The sequence below is a fragment of the Anthonomus grandis genome, chromosome 6 (assembly GCF_022605725.1).
Source record: "Anthonomus grandis grandis chromosome 6, icAntGran1.3, whole genome shotgun sequence".
Lineage (NCBI taxonomy): Eukaryota > Metazoa > Arthropoda > Insecta > Coleoptera > Curculionidae > Anthonomus > Anthonomus grandis.
This window is the reverse complement of record NC_065551.1, coordinates 20997614-21017251: the sequence shown is the minus strand read 5'-3', so window position 1 is coordinate 21017251 and position 19638 is coordinate 20997614. Positions and strand designations below refer to the sequence as shown.

The 19638-nt window shown below is 33.1% G+C and overlaps 2 protein-coding genes across 10 annotated transcripts in view; one reads left to right on the top strand and one right to left on the bottom strand.

Annotated features, from left to right (window-relative positions):
* The window catches only part of LOC126737802 (apoptosis-stimulating of p53 protein 1), a 413921-nt gene extending 407074 nt beyond the window's left edge, over positions 1-6847 (top strand). For 3 of the 9 annotated variants that reach the window (XM_050442857.1, XM_050442858.1, XM_050442859.1), the window contains 2 exons: positions 5851-6050; positions 6245-6845. In XM_050442857.1, the coding sequence (XP_050298814.1) occupies positions 5851-6050; positions 6245-6283 (239 nt within the window). In that variant the 3' untranslated portion in view covers positions 6284-6845. Of the gene's footprint in view, positions 1-5850; positions 6051-6244 lie in introns of all 9 variants that reach the window. The other 6 variants (XM_050442860.1, XM_050442861.1, XM_050442864.1 and 3 more) reach the window with 4 other exon arrangements.
* Positions 6848-15332: 8485 nt separating this feature from the next.
* Positions 15333-16444, bottom strand: LOC126737811 (vacuolar ATPase assembly integral membrane protein VMA21 homolog). Its single transcript, XM_050442872.1, has 2 exons — positions 16261-16444; positions 15333-16210 (listed from the first exon to the last, which is right to left on the bottom strand). Exons 1-2 carry the CDS (start codon positions 16367-16369, stop codon positions 16062-16064), a joined length of 258 nt encoding a protein of 85 aa, XP_050298829.1. The 5' UTR covers positions 16370-16444; the 3' UTR covers positions 15333-16061.
* Between the last annotated feature and the right edge of the window lie 3194 nt (positions 16445-19638).

Sequence of the window (19638 nt, the reverse complement as noted above, 5' to 3'; positions counted from 1 at the left end):
AAAACTAAATAACATTTGTCGAATATTTTTGATATAGCTTCTTGCTTGAAGCTTGAAGCTTAGCTTGAAGCTACTTGAATTTTCTGTCGTAATTCTTCGATGAAATTAATTGTATCTTTGTAAACCATGTCCTTCATGTGTGACCATATTGAGAAGTCTAGAGTGTTTAAGTCTAAACTTTTAGGTGGCCAAATAAATTCACTGCCACGCTCAATCCACCGGTGAGGAAAATGTTCGTTCAGGTATCGCCGTACTGGCAAAGAAAAATGTCTTGCATAAACCATATGTTCCGCCTTATAGCTAGTGGTACATCTTCTAGTAGTGGGTCTAACTGTTGTTCATGGAAGTTTAAATAGAGGAGCCCGTTCAGATTAGGAGGAAGTTCAAAAGGACCAATAAAAAAACAGATATCACACCAAATATTTACATTGAATTCATGCTGAAAATGACGTTCCCACAAATGATTGTTTTTCCAATTAAAAACACCTCGTCCAGTAAACGTCGCCCGTGAAAAGAAGGTCATTAGAAAATTCCTGGTTTTCGGATTGTTCATCTAGCATAAATTGAGCAAACTGTAGGCGAACTGGTAAATCTTGAGGTAGCAAATTTTGGACAGGAGTATAGTGATATGGACGGAGATTCTCTTTCTTTAAAATTCTCTAGATAGATGATTGGCTTATTCTTGTTGCCGTACTTAACCGGCGAGTACTGAGATCTGCATTTTCCGAAATACGAGCTAAGACCTCTTCTTCATCATCGACGTTGACATTTTTTGCACTATTTAAAGTTTTAGGACGAAGACACCCTGTTTGTGATTGGGTTGTCTTCGATTTGGGTATAATTCTAAATACCTTCTGGCTGCACCAAGTCCACTATAATTTGACTGCGCAAAAACGCAAATCATATCACGCATTTCACTGTTGGAATATTCATTATGACGTGGCATTTTCTTATTTTAGAATGTTTACTACAAATAATACACTCTTACTTAGTGACAGTAAAATTGTCACATAATTTCTTTACACGAAAAACTGATAAGTGCTGACGCAAGCCTAATTGAAAAAAAGTCAATGTAATAACGGTGGCTTAGGATTCTTTATGCTGAATGTTTAAAATGCAAATAACTTAAAAACTGAGTTACATGAAATAAACAAGAGTACCTTTTTTATTCCATATTGAACTGCCTTTTAGATTTTTTAGTCGTTTTAGCCATAACTGATTAGGCAAAAAAGATATGTTGTAATTTACCTAAGTAACAGGGTGTAGCTAACGCCATGTATAAATAATGCTAAATTCACCACAAAATTCGTAATTTTCATGTCAAAACACATAAAATCGCCAATTTTCAAGACGATACTACTTAAAATCACAAAATTATTAAGAAATTTCAAATTAAAATTAAATACCCTGTATCTCGTAAACTTGCAACATTTGTATAAGACATGTTAAGGTCAATTGCCATATTTTGGTGTGTAGTATCTCCAGTTCAGAGATTGCCTATTCTTAATGAATCACCCTGTATACAAGAAATAATATGGGACCAAGTACGGATCCCTAAGGTGCTCCACATGTGACCTCAGTGGTCACATGTGGAGCACCTTAGGTTCACCTCTGATTTTGTTGTGCCATCGCACTCTACATGTTTGTTCATTACCCTTTAAGTATTCTGAAAATCAATTATGTAATACACCTCTAATTCCGATCCGTTCCAACTTATCCAACACAATATTATGACACTACTGAAGTCATTTCATCATGATCTACTTCAGTTTGAAGTTCTGTTATTACATCAACGGTTGCTGAAGCGGTAGCACTCGACTTACGGAAGCCATACTGGTTATCTCTCTCAAATGTCTTGAAAATATCGGGAAGCACTGAGTTTGGACGGGATTATTAGCAATATTCTTATCGTCATTTATATTATATCCTAATTTATTTAGAAACTTTCCTACGTAGGAAAGATTGATTAATATTGAGAATTGGGGTTAGACTGCCCTTTACACATTTTTACTGTTCACACATAGCCGTCGCCTTCGAAGCCTTCAAATTATCAATCAAGTTACTATTTTCTTGTGCAAAGCATGGACTAAAGATCCGTAATTATTATCATTTACAAATGACTGAATGGCAGTATTGAGTGGAGTATTTGGGATCTGGCTTACCAATTCTTACCCAATATTGACAAAGTTATAATTAAAATATTCACATATGTCCTAAACATTTTCAGTTTTTCGATTATTCGTAAGAAGATATTTGCATTCATCCTTGTAGCTACTTAGTATTTTTTTTTAAACCTGGTCTATAACCCCCCAGGTCTTTTTTGTGGGTAGCGGGTAAGACCGCTTCGAGCATAACTCCTATCAAGAAAAATGAATCAATCCCTGCCCACCGCAGATTCCATGTGTTTTACCCGGAAAACTAGTACCTGTAACGGTCCCATATCATCCATAACGATATTGATTGATACAGCAGAATAAGTAGTAAGAAGTGATGGAGGGCAACAGTATCCATTATTACTGAGCTAAGGTGCAAAAGATATATTTTCCCAAAAGCTCAGAATCAAATTTTCCCAGATGCGATGAACATATTCCAGACCCGGCTAGGTACTGCACTGTAGGAGGCAACAGGAAACCGTAACATCCTGGGAAGCAAATCATAGAAAGAGAAATGGAAACTTATGATCTCGTTATTTTAGGACTATCACAACATATCAGAACACATTGAACGGAATTATCCAGACACATTCATGAAATAATGTATAGTTCAGAACCGCTGAGAGCAACATGGTCTACTTTTCAGACTCAGAAAATACGAGAACGAATGGTATTGCAATAATTGTGCCTCCGAAGCTAAACAAGTCTGTTGGATTAGATATAATGCAGTTGATGACTGAATAATTTACACAAAAATTCCTCCACAACCACCGCAAGTTTCATACAAATCTAAGCACCAATATCGATATCTAAGAAGCAGACTTTTTTTCTACGATCATCTTGAAGAGGTCCTCATCACTATTCCAAACCATCACCTACTCACTATTCATCCTGGAGGATTTTAATGGCAGAGTCAGAAAAGCTTCTGAAGACGTCGAACATACTATGGATCAGTTTGGTCTGGGTCAGAGGAATGAGATCGCCTTATAGAATACAACAGAACCTTGCAGTTACTGACACTCTCTTTAAACACCATCCTCGAAGATAATTTACGTGGCGAAGCCCAAACGGCTGAACTCCAGCTCCAGTCGATCTGGCTGGAGCCAGATCGACTACATTATGACTAAACAACGATGGAGATCGTCGGCTTTAAAATATGAAATTTACCTGCAGCGAACTGCGAGATTTCAGACTTTTTAAAGTAGTATCTCGAAAACAAATTAAAAGAACCATAATACCGCATCTATCAAATATTTCAGAATTTTCAGTTAAACATGGAAAATAAACTCTGCCGGATCATATAGGAAAACGATCTATATAGAGGAAAACGTCTATTTTGGACCAATAGGGAAATCTAAAAACTAATATTGATTAAATACTTAGAAACGTGGAAGAACTACTGGACAGGTTTCCACAGGAACGAACAGACTCCATCAGAGAATTTATGACCCAGTGATTATTCCAGAGGACGAGCGATACTACTTTCCAAAGTGAAGGAAACAATTCAATTGTTAAAGAAAAACAAATCTTCAGGAATCGATATTATACCAGAACTTTTTCAAATGTTGGGCGAAAGGAGCGTACAAAAGTGAAATTTTCCAGTCTACCTGTACGACCATATGGACCACAGGAAATTGGCCAACTGATTGGTGTACTTTAATATAAGTCATTACTTAAAAAAGGAGTTACTACGAGGTGCAAGAACTAGCGAACACTGTCAGTGATAACTAATATCTCACGCAAAGCCTCTTAGAAATGCTAAAAAAAAGCCTATTTAGACCGCCAAATAACCCTAGAAGGTACCAAGCAAGTTTTGTAAAAGGAAGTGGGGAAAAAATACTGAAACTAAGACAGTTTATGGAAAAACCTAGAAAATATCAAGTACCCGTGATAAAATGTTTTGTTACTCATCAAAAGGCATTTTATTGTGTCACCTGGGTTAATCTTTAGACCATCCTGATAAATATGGGACCTCCAGTGCATCTGATATCCGTTATAAAAACCTCATGAAACAAGAGTCACGCAAGGCTGTATGTTATCGCTTTTTTAACATATAACTATAGTGAATTTGTGGAGGAGGAGACAAATAGGAAAAAAGCACGATCATCAACAAAAATGGAACGACTGGAGATAGGTCTTTTATGAATATCCTTGAGCTTCATTAAATTCTTAATTAAAAAAGTTAATTTAGCTATGTTCATTTTTTTTGGCACTTTTTATATTTTTTTAACCTAAATGTTTTCCGGATTTCGCTTTTGCCTTTTGTGGTGAAAATTACGAGTTTTTATAGAAGTTCTTATTGCACCATCTCCATCAATAAACGAGCATTGTTGCTATTTACTTTATTAATTCAATGTTCATTTCATAAAGTCATCACAATTAATTCCAGCAGACCCTGTGACCTAATTAACAGATTTCTAGGTTGTATAGACAGGTCTGCACAGTTTAATAATTTTTTTTTGTAAATTTTCGTCTTCTCTTCTTATTTTTGAGTGGATTGACAATATCTGTATATCATAGTTTGTTAATGAGAGTATAAACTTATTTCAGGAATTGGGTGTTATATGGTCAATAATAGTAAGACCTTTTTGTGTTGTAACCGACTCATTACAGAATTGTAGTCTATTCCCAGTAAGCACAGGCACATATCTGTAATGTAATGTGATGTTAATTTGGGTATATATTGTTTATGAAGACTCTACATGTAAATATATATCACTTAATAAATATATTTCATTTGAGTTTATGTTACTGAGTTCGAGATGCAGGAGTTTTCAACATTTCCTGTTTTTACAGTCTGGGTTGTAGATTATTGCTATATACCTATTTAATTCAGTTAAGTAGACAATTAGTTATGTTATACCCTGCCTTTCAATACTTTTAATAAGCGTGCAAGGAATGTGATTTTTTGATAAGGATCTCACACCCTCCACCAATCTGCGTTCTATGAAGTAAAATTTGAAAAGTTGTAAAATTACTAGTCATTAATCCATGTTTCTGTCATTGCTAAAAGAGAGTTCTCAGCATCAAAGGAATTAAATAGATACTCTATCTTATCCATCTGATTACGGATGAATTATGGATGGATTACGGATACTCTAATTATAATCAATCACACTAGCAAATTGTTGAGCCTACGTAACTCCAAAAATCAGTTATCTTGTTTTGTATATACCGGAACAAAAGTATGTAAAAATTTATCAATTTCTGACCGGCAAAAAGAAACAGAAACAACACTGGAGAAAGAAAAGCAATTAGACAAAAATCTAAGGGTAGATGTAAAGAGGTTGATCGGGTAATTTCCTTATATGGATCATTCTTGTACTGTTTGGTTGCTCTGTTATGAAATGTACGTCATTATTAGACCTCCATCCATTTTTGTTCAATCCATCATTCTTTAATGGTTGTCTGGATATATTATAGAGGAGACAAAATTACTGTGCTATGGACAATTTTATTCATATCCAAAAAAATCCATTCGTTTTTTTTTTAAGTTTTTAAATGAATATCCACTACACCTTCATATTTCCAAAATGAGAAAACCTTTAGACCCATATAGAACTCGTATACGTATATGTCTTTATGTATACATAAATAATATTTACAGAATCTGTGAAATATATTTTGCTATTGGGGATCGAATGCTATTTAACTTACAATATCACTTTCTTGTCTATATTCAAAATGTATATTCCAGGTGTTCAAGAAAAATTGGGAATTCTTAACGGAGGCACGGTGTATGCGGTTTTCGACTATACGGCGCAACAGCCAGACGAATTAACTTTCAAGGCTGGACAACAGTTCACCGTGCTACGGAAAGGAGATGAAAACGAAAGAGAATGGTGGTGGTCCAATTTAGGCGATAAGGAAGGATATGTGCCACGAAATCTTTTAGGGGTAAGTTCTGCCTAACCAATGAAGAGAAATGAAAAATATTTTATTAAAGTAGAAACATTTCGAGCTAATATCAAGGCAGTCAGATGAAGTCTAAACGACGTTGTTTTAGTCTATAAAAGTCATCTGTGGCCTAATTTGATAAGTCCTTATTGCGGTATCTACATAATATGATCCTATTTTTTTATTGTTTTCAGCTGTATCCAAGGGTCCAGAAAAATGAAGACAGTAACTAGGGTATACACGTAACAAAGCAAACAAATCAATTATGTACCTTTTTTCATATTTAAAATACTCTGCTCGCTCTTGCATTATTTTTATATTTTATTGTTAAATCAAACTCAATTAAGTTGAAAGTATTGTGCATGAAACTGCCCTCGACCTTTCTTTCGTTACGGGTGTCTAAAGTAACAAAAGAATAAGGTAAAAATAATCAATTTTAAATAATTATTATAATAAAATTATTTGGATGAATAAAAATTAATTTATAATAATTGTGCCATTTAGTGACTTTTTAGTTTAATAAAATCCACCGTGCACAATGCTCTTATACTTAATAAACATTTCCTGAGCATTTTAGTTTTAAAAATCTTAACTCAATATAGTTCTTATATTGTTTAAGTTTAAGGTTTGATCAGGACATTTCTATTTTTTCAAATATTCAGGATATCCTTGTTCTGTACACATTCTGTATATTACCTTCTTGCCCTCATAATGTTTTAGTTATAGGGTTTTAATAATTTCACATTGCACATAGAGACGAGGTTCATATCAACAAGTAATAATATTTAAAAAACTACTAAACAATAATTAAGTATTAGCTTTATACATTTAGTGCAATGTTGGATATTGATAAGTATAAGTGAAATATTGTATTTTTTTTGTTCTTATTGCTTTATTGTATCAATGTAATATTGTTTTAATATATTTTTCAAACTGTAAATATATAAATATAGAAATTAAAATCTATTTACAATAAAAACAGATTATAGTACAATAAGTGTTTTATTTAACAATTTCATCATATTCCCATTTTAAAATTGAAATCCGTTTTCTAGTTACTATATAAATATATCCACTGTACCCGAAAGAGTAATATCGGGTATGTAACTATGTATTGGGTATGGTTTGGCCTTTCTTTCCCTTACAATCATAATAGTTATTTATGCTTTGGGTAAGTTGTTTATTTGCAAGTAATTAGGAAGCAGCATCTTTATATCATAAGAAATGTATATTTCTATGGCGAATTTTGTTCAAATCTACCTGACCACAGAAACCTCACAAAGGGAAAGGTATATGAAAACTGAAGTATATGAAAAGTGTTTTCATCTATAGTAAAAGTCCCAAATATCTAGTGTGTGTTACTTTTTCAATTGAAATATTATTTATTTTTATAAACGGGTCTCTAGATAATTTACTAAAAAATAAGAAATGTTTTTAAAATATTAATTAAATTTTTTGCACAGTAACCATTTAATATTGTACTAAATGGTTACTGAGCAATAGAACTAATACTACTTTACTTTTACTCTCTTTTCAAGATATGTATTAACAACACTTCATTCAGGCCTTCAAGCTCATTATCTCTATACACTATCATCTGCAAATGCAAAATATCGACCAGTCAAACCAGCACTCTTAGGACTGAGCACCTAAAGTGAGTACAACAGAACCCTATGGACTTGCACACTCAGTCACCTCAATGCTCTTGGTTAACTCAATATCAGTGGCGAAGCGTACGAGTAGACAAGGTAGACACTGTCTACCCAAAATTATCCAGTTATTTGTCATTAATTTATCACGTAATTATTTCATGTAATTGTTAAATTAAAATTTAAAAAAAATAACACAGAACGTAGTCGCTATCCTTACTATTATTATATAGTATCTAAACATAATTAATCCAAAGGCGCGCCCCGCCTGCCGCACCGATTAAGATAAAAATACAGGGCTGACACCCAATTAATGTATACGAGCCCCAGGAAGACACATTGATATTTGTCTTCCGAAATTTGGAGCATATCGAACCAAATACGCATCAAGCAGGCTACAGAGGTCCGGCCGCATTTAGCCTACATGCAAAATTAACTCGCGGGGAAGACATTCGAGCTTTTGTCTATCGAAGTCGACCAGCTATTTTATTATGCTGTTGAGGGTTATTGTTTATGGACACGCTTGATCTGGTCGGCCGCAATACATCTTCAGTTTTGTCTGCATTTGGTGGGGGCGCGTGCTATAGTAATTTAATAATTAGTATTTTTATTTTTGGGTGTATAGAAAAGGTTTTTTTAGTGGTTAATAACCACTGGTTATTTATGAACGACTGTTCGATATCGGCAATTGTATTTTGTTTTTTTGTAAGTAGTATTTATTTTTATCTATCTATCTTTTTATGCTAGTAGTAATTATTTATTTCTGTTTTATATCACTACATAATTTTTCTCTTTGAGTTAATATTTCATGCGCTTTCATTCTGTATTTCATTAAAGTGAATAATATTGAATACACATTTTTTTCTAATTAACGATTTTTATTGTTTGTCTACCCGAAAAAAAAGTTCACGCTTCGCCACTGCTCAATATTCGCAGCTCGTTGTCTATTATTTAAATCAGATTTTAGAATATAAACAGGCCCTCTAAATCCCATATTATGTAATTTTTCTAAAGGCCCATCCCAGCTAAGCTCCACTCGTTCCACAGTGTTTTTTCTGTAAAAGAGTAGATTGATTGGTAGTCCTCCAACTCAAATAAATGCGTTTTTTCATAAGAAAGTCATGTTTCAAAAAACATAAAAATATGTACGTACACCACAATCTCTTGCATAACATTGAATCTCATCAAACTTTTTTCTCATACCCTGTATGAGCTATTTTCATGTTTCTTTAATAAAATTGACTTACTACCAAACCAAAGATATTTTGTAAATTAGCAAATAAACATTATTTGTTTAATTATTTAAATACAACGGATATAACATTTTAACTATTAAAACAGATCTTATCGAGCATATGGAGATTCACATTGAAAATATATGAATTATTTGAATAATATTATAAGTAATGAGAAACCCACAAAAATTAATCACAGAAACAGGTTTTTAAATTCTTCTGGACAACAATAACATAAATTAACAAGAACGTATGATTTGATTTAATTTTTTTTGTTGGATCTACAGTACCGAGCAAAAGTAAAGAAACTTTAATGATCTTTGAAAAACCCATGAAAAAAATCCTCGAAATTCTTGTACTGATAATGGTTTTACAGTTAATATTGTTAACGAAGACGATCTAGGATTTATAGTCCTGAGGATGATGTAACGTACTATTACCCTAGTTTCTTTAACGGACTTAAAATTGCTAGCTAAGAGTATCCCTATGTTAATTTCTCAAAACAACTACACTAATTTAAGTGATGTAGGAGTAAATAATAGCGAGGAAATCGTAGCTGCAAGTCCAAGACAAAAGAAGTCATATATTAACTTAAATAACTTGTTAGTTGATTTAACTGAAAAACTTGTTCTTAATCATCAAGTTCAAAAAATCTCAAGCAGTCACCAACATTATTCCAGCTACAAGATTGAAGCACCTGTAAATATGTCAGGACAACTAATGTATCCAAATAATTAAATAAAAAGCATTGTAGTTAAACAGTTTAATTTTAGATAAAGATACGCAACTCCCACTACAATCGTTGACCAAAACCAAGGCTTCAAACCAGGGTCTTTTGAAATTAAATACCAAATGTATATATCAAAATTAAAGGAGATGTAAATTAACATTAGAATGAACAAAGAAAGGGATTCATGGGACAAGCGAAAAAAGGAAGAGAAAAGGAATTATGGTAACTGTTGTTTTGTCAGAGACAAAACTAGATCCTTTATGGAGCATACAAATATGTCACAGGTTGATGATACTGAATTAAAAATTCTGCACATTTGATATACGGGATCCTGAAACCTAATGTTAGTTCTGGCGCGATCTAAAGCAAAAGTGATATTTGCTCTAGAAGCAAATCGTGCTACATGAAATAGAATATCGTTCAAGAGAGGAGGAGAATTTATTTGATTATTGACCAACTTCCATAACAATGTTACAAAATGAATTGTTCTCCTCATGGCCAGAGATTGCAGAATCAATCTACCTAAAATCAGATCATGATGATATCCCCTAACAGGATATATTCCATCCTCACGAAACATAAGAAACTTTAAAACCCTTCTCTGAACACTCTCGATGTAGCCAACATGGCATTCATAGAAAGCACACCACACCAAGGAACCGTATTCCAGTCTTGATCTAACAAAGAAAAAGTACAATAGTTTTATCGAGTTTGAGTTGTTAAAGAGTCGGCTATTTCGAATGACAAAACCCAGAAGTTTCAACGAGGAGGTCACTGTCTGTTCAATATGTGGCACAAATGTGAGCCTATCGTCGAAACCCCTAGATCTTTAATAGAAGTACTTCTACAGAGGATTTGATTGAAAACAGGATCCTTGGTTGGGTGAAAGGAGATCACACAGCATTTCAAGATGTTAAGACATAATTGATTTCGACTGCACCACCCCCTAATTAGGCCCAAGTTACTCTGTAAGAACAAGCAGTCCAAGATACTATTGATACACCAGACTATTTTCAGATCATCAGTATAAGCTAGTCTAAGGCAGGAAATCAATTCTATAAGATCATTAATATAAAAGATAAAAAGAAGTGGCCGAGATTGGATCCCTGTGAGACTCCAGAAGTTGAAACAAAGGTATTGGATCTGCAACCTTCCACCTCAACAAACTGTAGACGGTCAATAAGGTATGACGAAAGCAACGAAATTAGCCTTTCTGAGAAGTTGAATTGCTTGTTCAATTTTTCCAGCAGAATGCTATGATTTATTTGATCGAAAACCTTACTGAAATCAGTATACACCACATCAACCTGACTTTTTCTATCGAGGGCTGAAGAAATAAAATGAGTCACATTACAGAGGTCAGTGATGCACGACCTTTTAGGAATAAAACCGTGCTATTCTATAGAGAGTAGTGATTGAACTTGGGGAAGAATTCTGTTATAAACAATAGTTTCAAAAGTTTTGGAAAAATTGCAAAGTATGGAGATAGGTCGGTAGTTGTCGATTCTGTTTATACCGTCTTTTTTGTGAATTGGTATTACTTTAGCACATTTCCAGACGCCTGGAAATTTGCCAGTTTTCAAAATAAGGTTAAAAATATGGCATAAAGGCTGACAAAGGACAAACATGCAGTCTTTAGCCACAAAACTTGGAACACCATCTGGACCGGCTGTCAACTTGTTTTTTAGCCTCCGAGTAGCAGCAATAATTTCCTCAGTGGTAATTGATGAAAGAATGTCAATGAGGTCTGAGGAATTAGAACAACTATGAACAACATAGATACAAGTATGAAGACGTAGAAGTTTTCGGAGAAGGGGTAATGTGTACTTAAACCGATGTTAATGGCAAAGAGTGACTCCTCGTCATATCAGTCGCTATGTATCAAATGTGCCATAGGTGATGTGGAATTAGGAATTTGTACACTGTATATTCCCTGAAATTCTACTGAATTAATATACAAAAACCACGAAGGATCCATAAATTATGAATATTTTTTATATTCAGATCACATTTTATTATCTACCTTTTAATTGGATATTTTAATTTGAAAAAAATGGAGCGCATCGTTATCTTATCAAAGGTTCTAAACCGTGAAAATAATTTGCATTCCATCAACAATATTCCAAACTTTTTCAATGAAACATTAGATTTAGTTCTATCAAAGCTGATATCCGCATAGAAATTAATTTAATCATAGAAATTAATTTAAAATTACAAAGCAGAAAGCAAATTTACTAAATCAAATTCTACACTTAAAAAGTATAATTTTAAAAAAGCAAATTTTTATTATAATTTTTATGATTTGCATAATTAATTGCAAGCTGGTGATTGGAGTAATTTAGATTATTATAAATGTTGGACCAAATAGTGAAAAAGGGTAAAAATGTAAAAAAAGATGGTTTAGAAATTATTATAAAATACTATCAAGGAAAAAATAGTTATATTTAATTGTCACATATTAATCCATTTTTTAGGAAAAACATAAGGAGTTAAGAAAAAACATCTAACAAAACAATTCATAAAGTCTTGAGCCTAATAAGATAACATAATATGAACAAGATGATGAAATTGCTATGCTCGATTTTTAGTAATAGTTTCAAGTATAACATAGATATGTTTTCATTAAATTTTATTACAGAAACAGAAATTCGGTATGCTACTAAATAGTCCTGCCACTACTTTAAATACATTAAGTAAGATATTTGGAAGATCTATTTATAACAGAATAAACAGTCATACTACTAATGTATCATAATCAATAAACAACATGGATTTGTAAATATAAAATCCACAATTTTCAATCTTTTGGAAAGGTTTTACAGGAATTTTCTAATAATAATTAAGTTGACGTTCTAGATACAGACATAACTAGGACATTTTATAAGGTTAACCATAGAAAAATTTAATGATGCTTAACTTTAATGAAAAAGTTTGTTCTTGGTCATAATTAAATGATCAATGGTTATTTGTAAATTTTAAATGGTTTATTAAAATGGTTGCCTTTAACCACAGATGTAAATATATGCATTTTTTGTATTTCTATGTATTTACATCTGTGCTGTAACCTCTTTAAGTATTCATGGTCGAAAATTTAAACCACCCTGATTAATGGTTTAAAGGCTCGGTGGTTCAAAAAATAGACCATATTTTGATGTTGCTTTGCAATGCGCTGCCGAAGCACAAAATTTAAACAACCTATTGGAGAGCTCGCTCCGTGGACATTTTAACATTTTTTTTTTTTACTTTGGCGGTTAGATTTCTTATTCGGTGGATAGCAGCATTGATGAAACACCTGTTACGAATTAAATTTCAGGTTAAAATAAACAAAAGTTAGTTATCTGTGTCTAAATTGATAAATACTATTAGATCCTGCAAAAAGTGATAGCTTACATCATTCCAGTAAGTATAGATATTTAATTTATATTTATATTTATTAGTATGTTGTAAAAAAAACATTGTTTTTATGTAGTCCGTTTTTACTACCCCCGCTCCACTTAGAATATTGAGTTTCACTAATTATAAAATACCTATACAATATTTTCTTGCTGGTATGGAGCCATTGCCATTTAAGACGGTAGGAGGTTGACTTCGTCGTAGTAGCCTTAAGCAGTACATGCCAAAAAAACCAATCAAAAGGGGGTACAAGATGTGGATGTTAGCTGATAAATCTGGTTATTGCCTAAAATTTGATTTGTACACTGGAAAATCACCTACTGGTGAGATAGAAAAGTGCCTTGGTTCAAGAGTCGTTACAAATTTGACAAAACACTTAGAAAATAAAGACCATGTGTTATATGTTGATAATTTTTTTTACTAGCGTCGATCTATTTCAACAATTGAATGAAAGAAAAATCCATGCTGTTGGAACCATAAATGTCAATCGTCGTCATATGCCAAAATTTAAACCAGACAAGAATTTGAAACGCGGTAATGTGCAATGGTTTACAAGCAGTACCGGATTTTTAGCTGCAAAATGGAAAGTGGAAAGACCGTCGATGTGTTCACATGTTATCAAATTTTCATCAGCCAGAAGATGTAGGAACAGTAAAAAGAAAAGAAAGAAGTGGACAAATTACTGAAATTCCATGTCCTCAATCTAAAATCGATTACAATTCTAATATGAATGAAGTGGACATATTTGACCAAAGACTTTCTAAGTATAAGATTGACCGTCACAGTAGAAAGTGGTGGCATCGAATATTTTTTTACTTATTAGATGCATGAATTGTAAATTCCAATATTATTTATAATAGGCTGGAGTTACCAAAAATGTCTGCTAAAGATTCCAGACGAAGTGTCATAAACGGTTTAATCCAAGAAACGCTTGTAAATCGCAAGAGAAATTTGGTCTCACCATCAGATGTTGAAATAAAAAAATCCAAACCTTACGTACCCTTAGAGATAGGACAGCAGTCATCTGCTCATCAACCTACAAGGAGTACCAGAAGAAGATGCGCGCTTTGTAGCACTAAAGCTAACCCAGTAAGGACGGATTGGGTATGTTCCATATATAAAGTCCCTTTGTGCTTGGGAAAACGTAAAGAGTGTTTCCAGTTATCATGCAACGTAATTTTTAGTACCCAAGTTTGTATGAGTTTTTAAATAAATTTGTTATCTTACTCTTAGTTTTTTTATTTTGTGTCGCGGTGGTCCACAATATGATCCACCGAATTATTCAAATTTAACAAAAAACTGATTGGCAGATTTTCATTTTTTTAATTTTTTATTATTACTAATGTATTAAATTACTACAATTTTACATAAAATATAAAAATTCATAAAAAAAATATTTTGGCTCCACTAGGTATTTTTTTACCAACTAAATTAGGCGTCGCTAAGAGTTAACAAGTTTTATTGCTACATACCTTAAGAGTCTACACTGGCCCCATTTATTTATTAATGATTTATCTAGATTTGGGAAACAAAGCTAATTCTTAGTATATGCAGATGATTTAGAGCATGATTTTAAAGCCTTACAAAACCATTTAAATTCATTTACAGACTTTTGTAGAATCAGTAATTTACAAATCAATAAGTGTAAATACAAGAGCTGTTTTAAATCAAAACAGGGCATTAAATATCAATGATAGAGAAATAAATGGTATTGTGAGATACAAAACAAGTTCCATATGTGAATGCTCTTGGAAGAATTCAAAAAAGGCTTATTAAATTTGCGTTTTACAAAAAAAACATAGGGTGTATTGTACTTTTTCGATTCTAATTTCATATAAGGATTAACTAAAAGACTTAATTAGGTGTTAGGTTGATCAAACAGTAGGATACTCTTTATTTTTCATATGTCAGTCACAGCTTTTAGGGCAAATACCAATAAATGTACCCAATATGAGATTGAGAAGGGATTTTTTTTTAGATGTCAAGGTGCCGATACTTCCTTAGAGTCAAGTTTAAAAGAATGTAATCAATTAATTAAAATATTAGATTTGGATAAATTTTGATTTAAACTTGTTTGGCACATCATATACTGGAAACTTGATAGTAGATAAATTTTGTGGTATTACTTTTATTTGGACAGGTGTTATAAATTTAGAGAATAAGTTAGGTTTAGACTAAAACATGTTAGTTGTTTGTAAGAGTATGAAATCAAATTTAAAAAAATATATATCCAAAACAAAAAATAAGCAAAGTGATAAATTGAGGTCACAAGAAATAATTCAAATAAAATTTTATTTTCGATATGTTTCCCACAAATAAGTCTAATTGACAGAAGTCAGGCAACCTGGCAGGCCACCAGGTTAAGCAGGCATTAACATTTTAACAAGCAAATGTATAAATATTTATTTCCATAAGAAATAGCACTCATTCTCCATAAAGGAGAAAAATTATATAAAAGCCGGAAGCAAGACTTATCATGTTCGGTACTTAAGTAGATCCCAAGGTTGTCTCTCCTGGCTGTTTATATTAGCTAGGTACAAACTTTGACAACTTAACAGAATTTCAGAGTTTACATTGTGTTTCTAAACTATAATGAAAATTTTATTTAAAGATACTCATGATATATTTTCTTTTGGAGGAATTAAAACAAAAACTTTTATATAAATATTCATTACCAAATTGTACTAAATAATATAAGTCTGTACATTTTTAAACAAGTGCAGCTTGCTTACAAAAAAAAAATACAAATCAACTAAAAAACAAGAGAACAAACTATAAAATGGATTTTTTTACGGATTTCTCGTTTATATTTACATTTTTTGCCTTAATATTCATCTAAAGACAAGCATACTTGAAAATAGACTAAATTATATAGGAAAAACCATTCAAACTTATTACAAATCACAGGTATTCAAAGAGCATCCATATGCCTAATGAGGTACAAAAAACTCTCAAATATTACCCTAAACCAATAATACTTAGCTAAATTAAGTAAATCACATGACTAGTCAACTTTCTCAGCAGGTTTAGCTTTGGTCCTATCAGCCTCAGAGTAAGCCCTTAAAATGTACATTCCTAAAGCAATATGCAGCACTACAATTGCAAGTACTGCTGACCAAACATTGCTGGCTGTACTGGATACTCCAAGGAGCCCTAATAAGACTGGAATTATTGTACATAGGATTACCTTAGAATGTTATTACCTTCGAAGAATATAAATTTCGTGAAGAAAAACGTCAAAACGGGGGATGCCAGGATAAAGACCGAGTAGGCCAAAACTGTTTTAAATACAGTGAATTGGGGTTGTTCCATTTTAAAATGTGTTAAAAAATCAACTTATAATAAATGAATAAATTGTGTACAATTAAGATATTTTTGACATGTGATTCTAACCTCAAATTAATTGGTTGTAGGGATGCGCATAATGACAAAAATATCGATGTCACAAAAACCTCGAATCAAGAGCATCGATATTTAAATATCGTTTAGTTTAGATGGAGTCAAATCCCTTCAGAACAAGCAGGCTTCGTTAAGGGAAGAGGAACTAGGGACTAAATATTCAACATTCGCCAATTAATCGAGAAAGCCCGGGAGTTCAATACCCCCATGCGCTTGTGCTTTATAGATTACAAAAAGGCTTTCGACTGTGTTCGATGGAGTAGTCTCTGGAACGTATTGAAAGAAATGGGAGTCCCTCCGCATTTCATATCTCTAATAACCAACCAAATAACAATGCCATAGTTAGTCTCGACAATAAAACATCAAACATTTTCAAAGTACATAGAGGCGTCCGTCAAGGATGTATCCTATCACCGAGACTCTTCAATGCCTACGGTGAATTCATAATGAGACGAGCCCTGGAAAATTTTGAAGGAGGTGTGTCAATCAATGGTAGAAAGATAATATGTAATCTCAGATACGCGGACGACACTACCCTAATAACAAAAGATGAAGATGAGATGGTTACACTTATTGATCAGGTCGCTAATGAAAGCCGAACTCTAGGCCTCGAAATAAATCTAGACAAGACCAAGTTAATCGTCATTGACAGGAGTAACACCATACAGTTAAGAAATCTGCAAAATAGAATTGAAGTAATAGATGAATTCATCTACTTAGGGTCCCTAATAAACAGCAAGGGAGGGTGTGAAACAGAAATAAGATGGCGGATAGCATTAGCGAGCACAGCAATGTCAAACTTATCCAAGATATGGAAAGACAGATCCATAACCAGAAACACGAAAAGAGCCCTGGTAAACACCGTAGTGTTTTCGATATTTTCGTATGGTTCGGAATCCTGGACAATAAAGTCGAGCGGCAGGCACCGAATAGATGCTTTTGAAATGTGGTGCTGGCGGAGGATGCTTCGCATACCCTGGACTGCACACCGGACCAATGTGTCGATATTAAACGAATTAGGAATCACCGATCGATTGTCCTCCAGCTGCCGACGCCGCATTCTGGGTTACTTCGGACACATCACCAGGAGAGACCAAGACAATCTAGAAAAACTTATCGTGCAGGGCAAAGTAGAAGGTAAAGATCAAGAGGAAGATCCCCATCACGGTGGATAGACCAAATTAAAGAAATTACAGGGCAAGCCTTGCAGACAAATATAAGAGTAGCAGAAGATCGACAACAGTGGAGACAATCGACCCATCAGTGTTCATAGACATAACGTCAGCACTCTTCAGGAATGAAGATATGACTAAGAAGAAGTTTAGATGAAAAGGTATTTTATAATTCTTATAAATCAAACACTTTTATTATATAAGTTACACTGTTGTGTATTTACAAATTATAACTAAAAAATTTAAAACACATATTAAGTAATATTTTAAATATAAAATAACTTTATAATAATTTCAACTGAAACATCAGCCTTGAGCAAACCACTTTCACCTAAATTCTTAATTATAAGAAGCGTAAAATATAAATATTACACTAATGAAAAAATAAACTTTTAAATTAATATTAATTACAAACGTTAGTCTTATGCCAAATCCCAAGATTTTTTGTCTAAGCTTTGAAGAAAAAGTAACTTAGAGAGCCTTTTTCCTTTAATCCGATTTCGTTGTGGGGTCAAAGTTTGATCGACCTTAAAAAAAAGCCTTTCTGATGGCACTGAAGTAGCTACTAGGGTCAAAAATTTCTTGGCAACTTTTGATTGATAGTACCGGATATGTTGATGCTAGTTGTTCTCATAATTCAAATGGATTTTGTGAAAATTGGCATAATGACGTTCTTAAAGAAAGAGATACTTCATTTTGAAGTGTATCACCGCTAGAGCGTGATGTTTCTTGTGATTGTACCACGCTATGATGTATGATGTATGATGTGTAACGGCCAGATTGAAAATTTAATTGTGTTTTTGTTACTTAAAGGAGCAGCTTCAGTTACCATTAAATCGTCTTTTTCTTTTAAGCTGACTTCCTTTTCCATTAAGCTTTTTAAATATTGGACAGTTTTTGCGCATGCAAGAAGATCTTTAAAATGTATTTTTGTAAATCGTGGGCCTAATAAGCACATTGTTATTGCAAGAAGGTGAACATTTTCAATATGTTCGAATCGCTTTGGATATTCATTGACGATTGCTGTTTTTAATAAAGTTACCATTCCACCGTTAGTACTTGTAGATGAAATTGTGTCAATGAACTATAGGAATAACAGTGCTAGCTGTTACATATTTATCTCCGGATATATCCTTCTATTCCACGATTTCTGGACTACTATTATTGCTGGTGCAGTTGTATAATGAAATAAAATTTTATTTATTCCTGCCTGGAGTTCGGTAATTCTCTCAATCATGTAAAATTTAGAGTTCCATCGAGTGGGGCAATCTTAGATTAACTTGGTTTCCATTTTCGTGGCTTTCCTCAACTCATCATTTGCGACGACATTGTGCTTAAACCAGGTGACTAATTTTTTTACTTTTTCGAAATCATGTTTGCACCGTTGTATCCCCTAAATAAGAACCCGTATGTCGTTCGAGTATTGAACAGTTATGCCTAAAAAGCTCCTAGTTTGCATAACATTTGTCCAAATATTAGTGGTAACTGGTAAATTATTTTCCTTTGATAATTTTTGTTTATAAAAATTTGATAAGGCTTCAAATTTCTTGTCCAACATGTAATTAATAGTGGATCTATTAGGAATATTGTAATGAGAACCATTGCATTTTAATAACTCCTTAAATCCTGCATTAGCAACAATTGATAGAGGCTGAAGATCCCTGCAGATCATGGAAAGTATCGAACCAGTTATTTTCGTAGCTTTCAGTCCGGTAGAAAATGATTCTATTTCTTGAAAATATGTTTTAATTTTTGGTTGGACGATAGAAAGCTGAGATTGCAATTTTTTTGAATGTTATTTACTGCCATTAGATTCAATAAATCAATCTGTTCGAGGAATGCTTCGAGGTCGATGGTTTTGGTTCTATGGTAGCAGAAGCAAAGAAACTCCTTTTTTTCTTACAGTAGCAGATAAAGATTTAGTGGCGCTGGGATGCAAGTTAGAGGTATTCTCTGATGATGTCTGTTCTTTGGCACACAAACGACAAAGTGCAGTCCCAGTTGATCTTC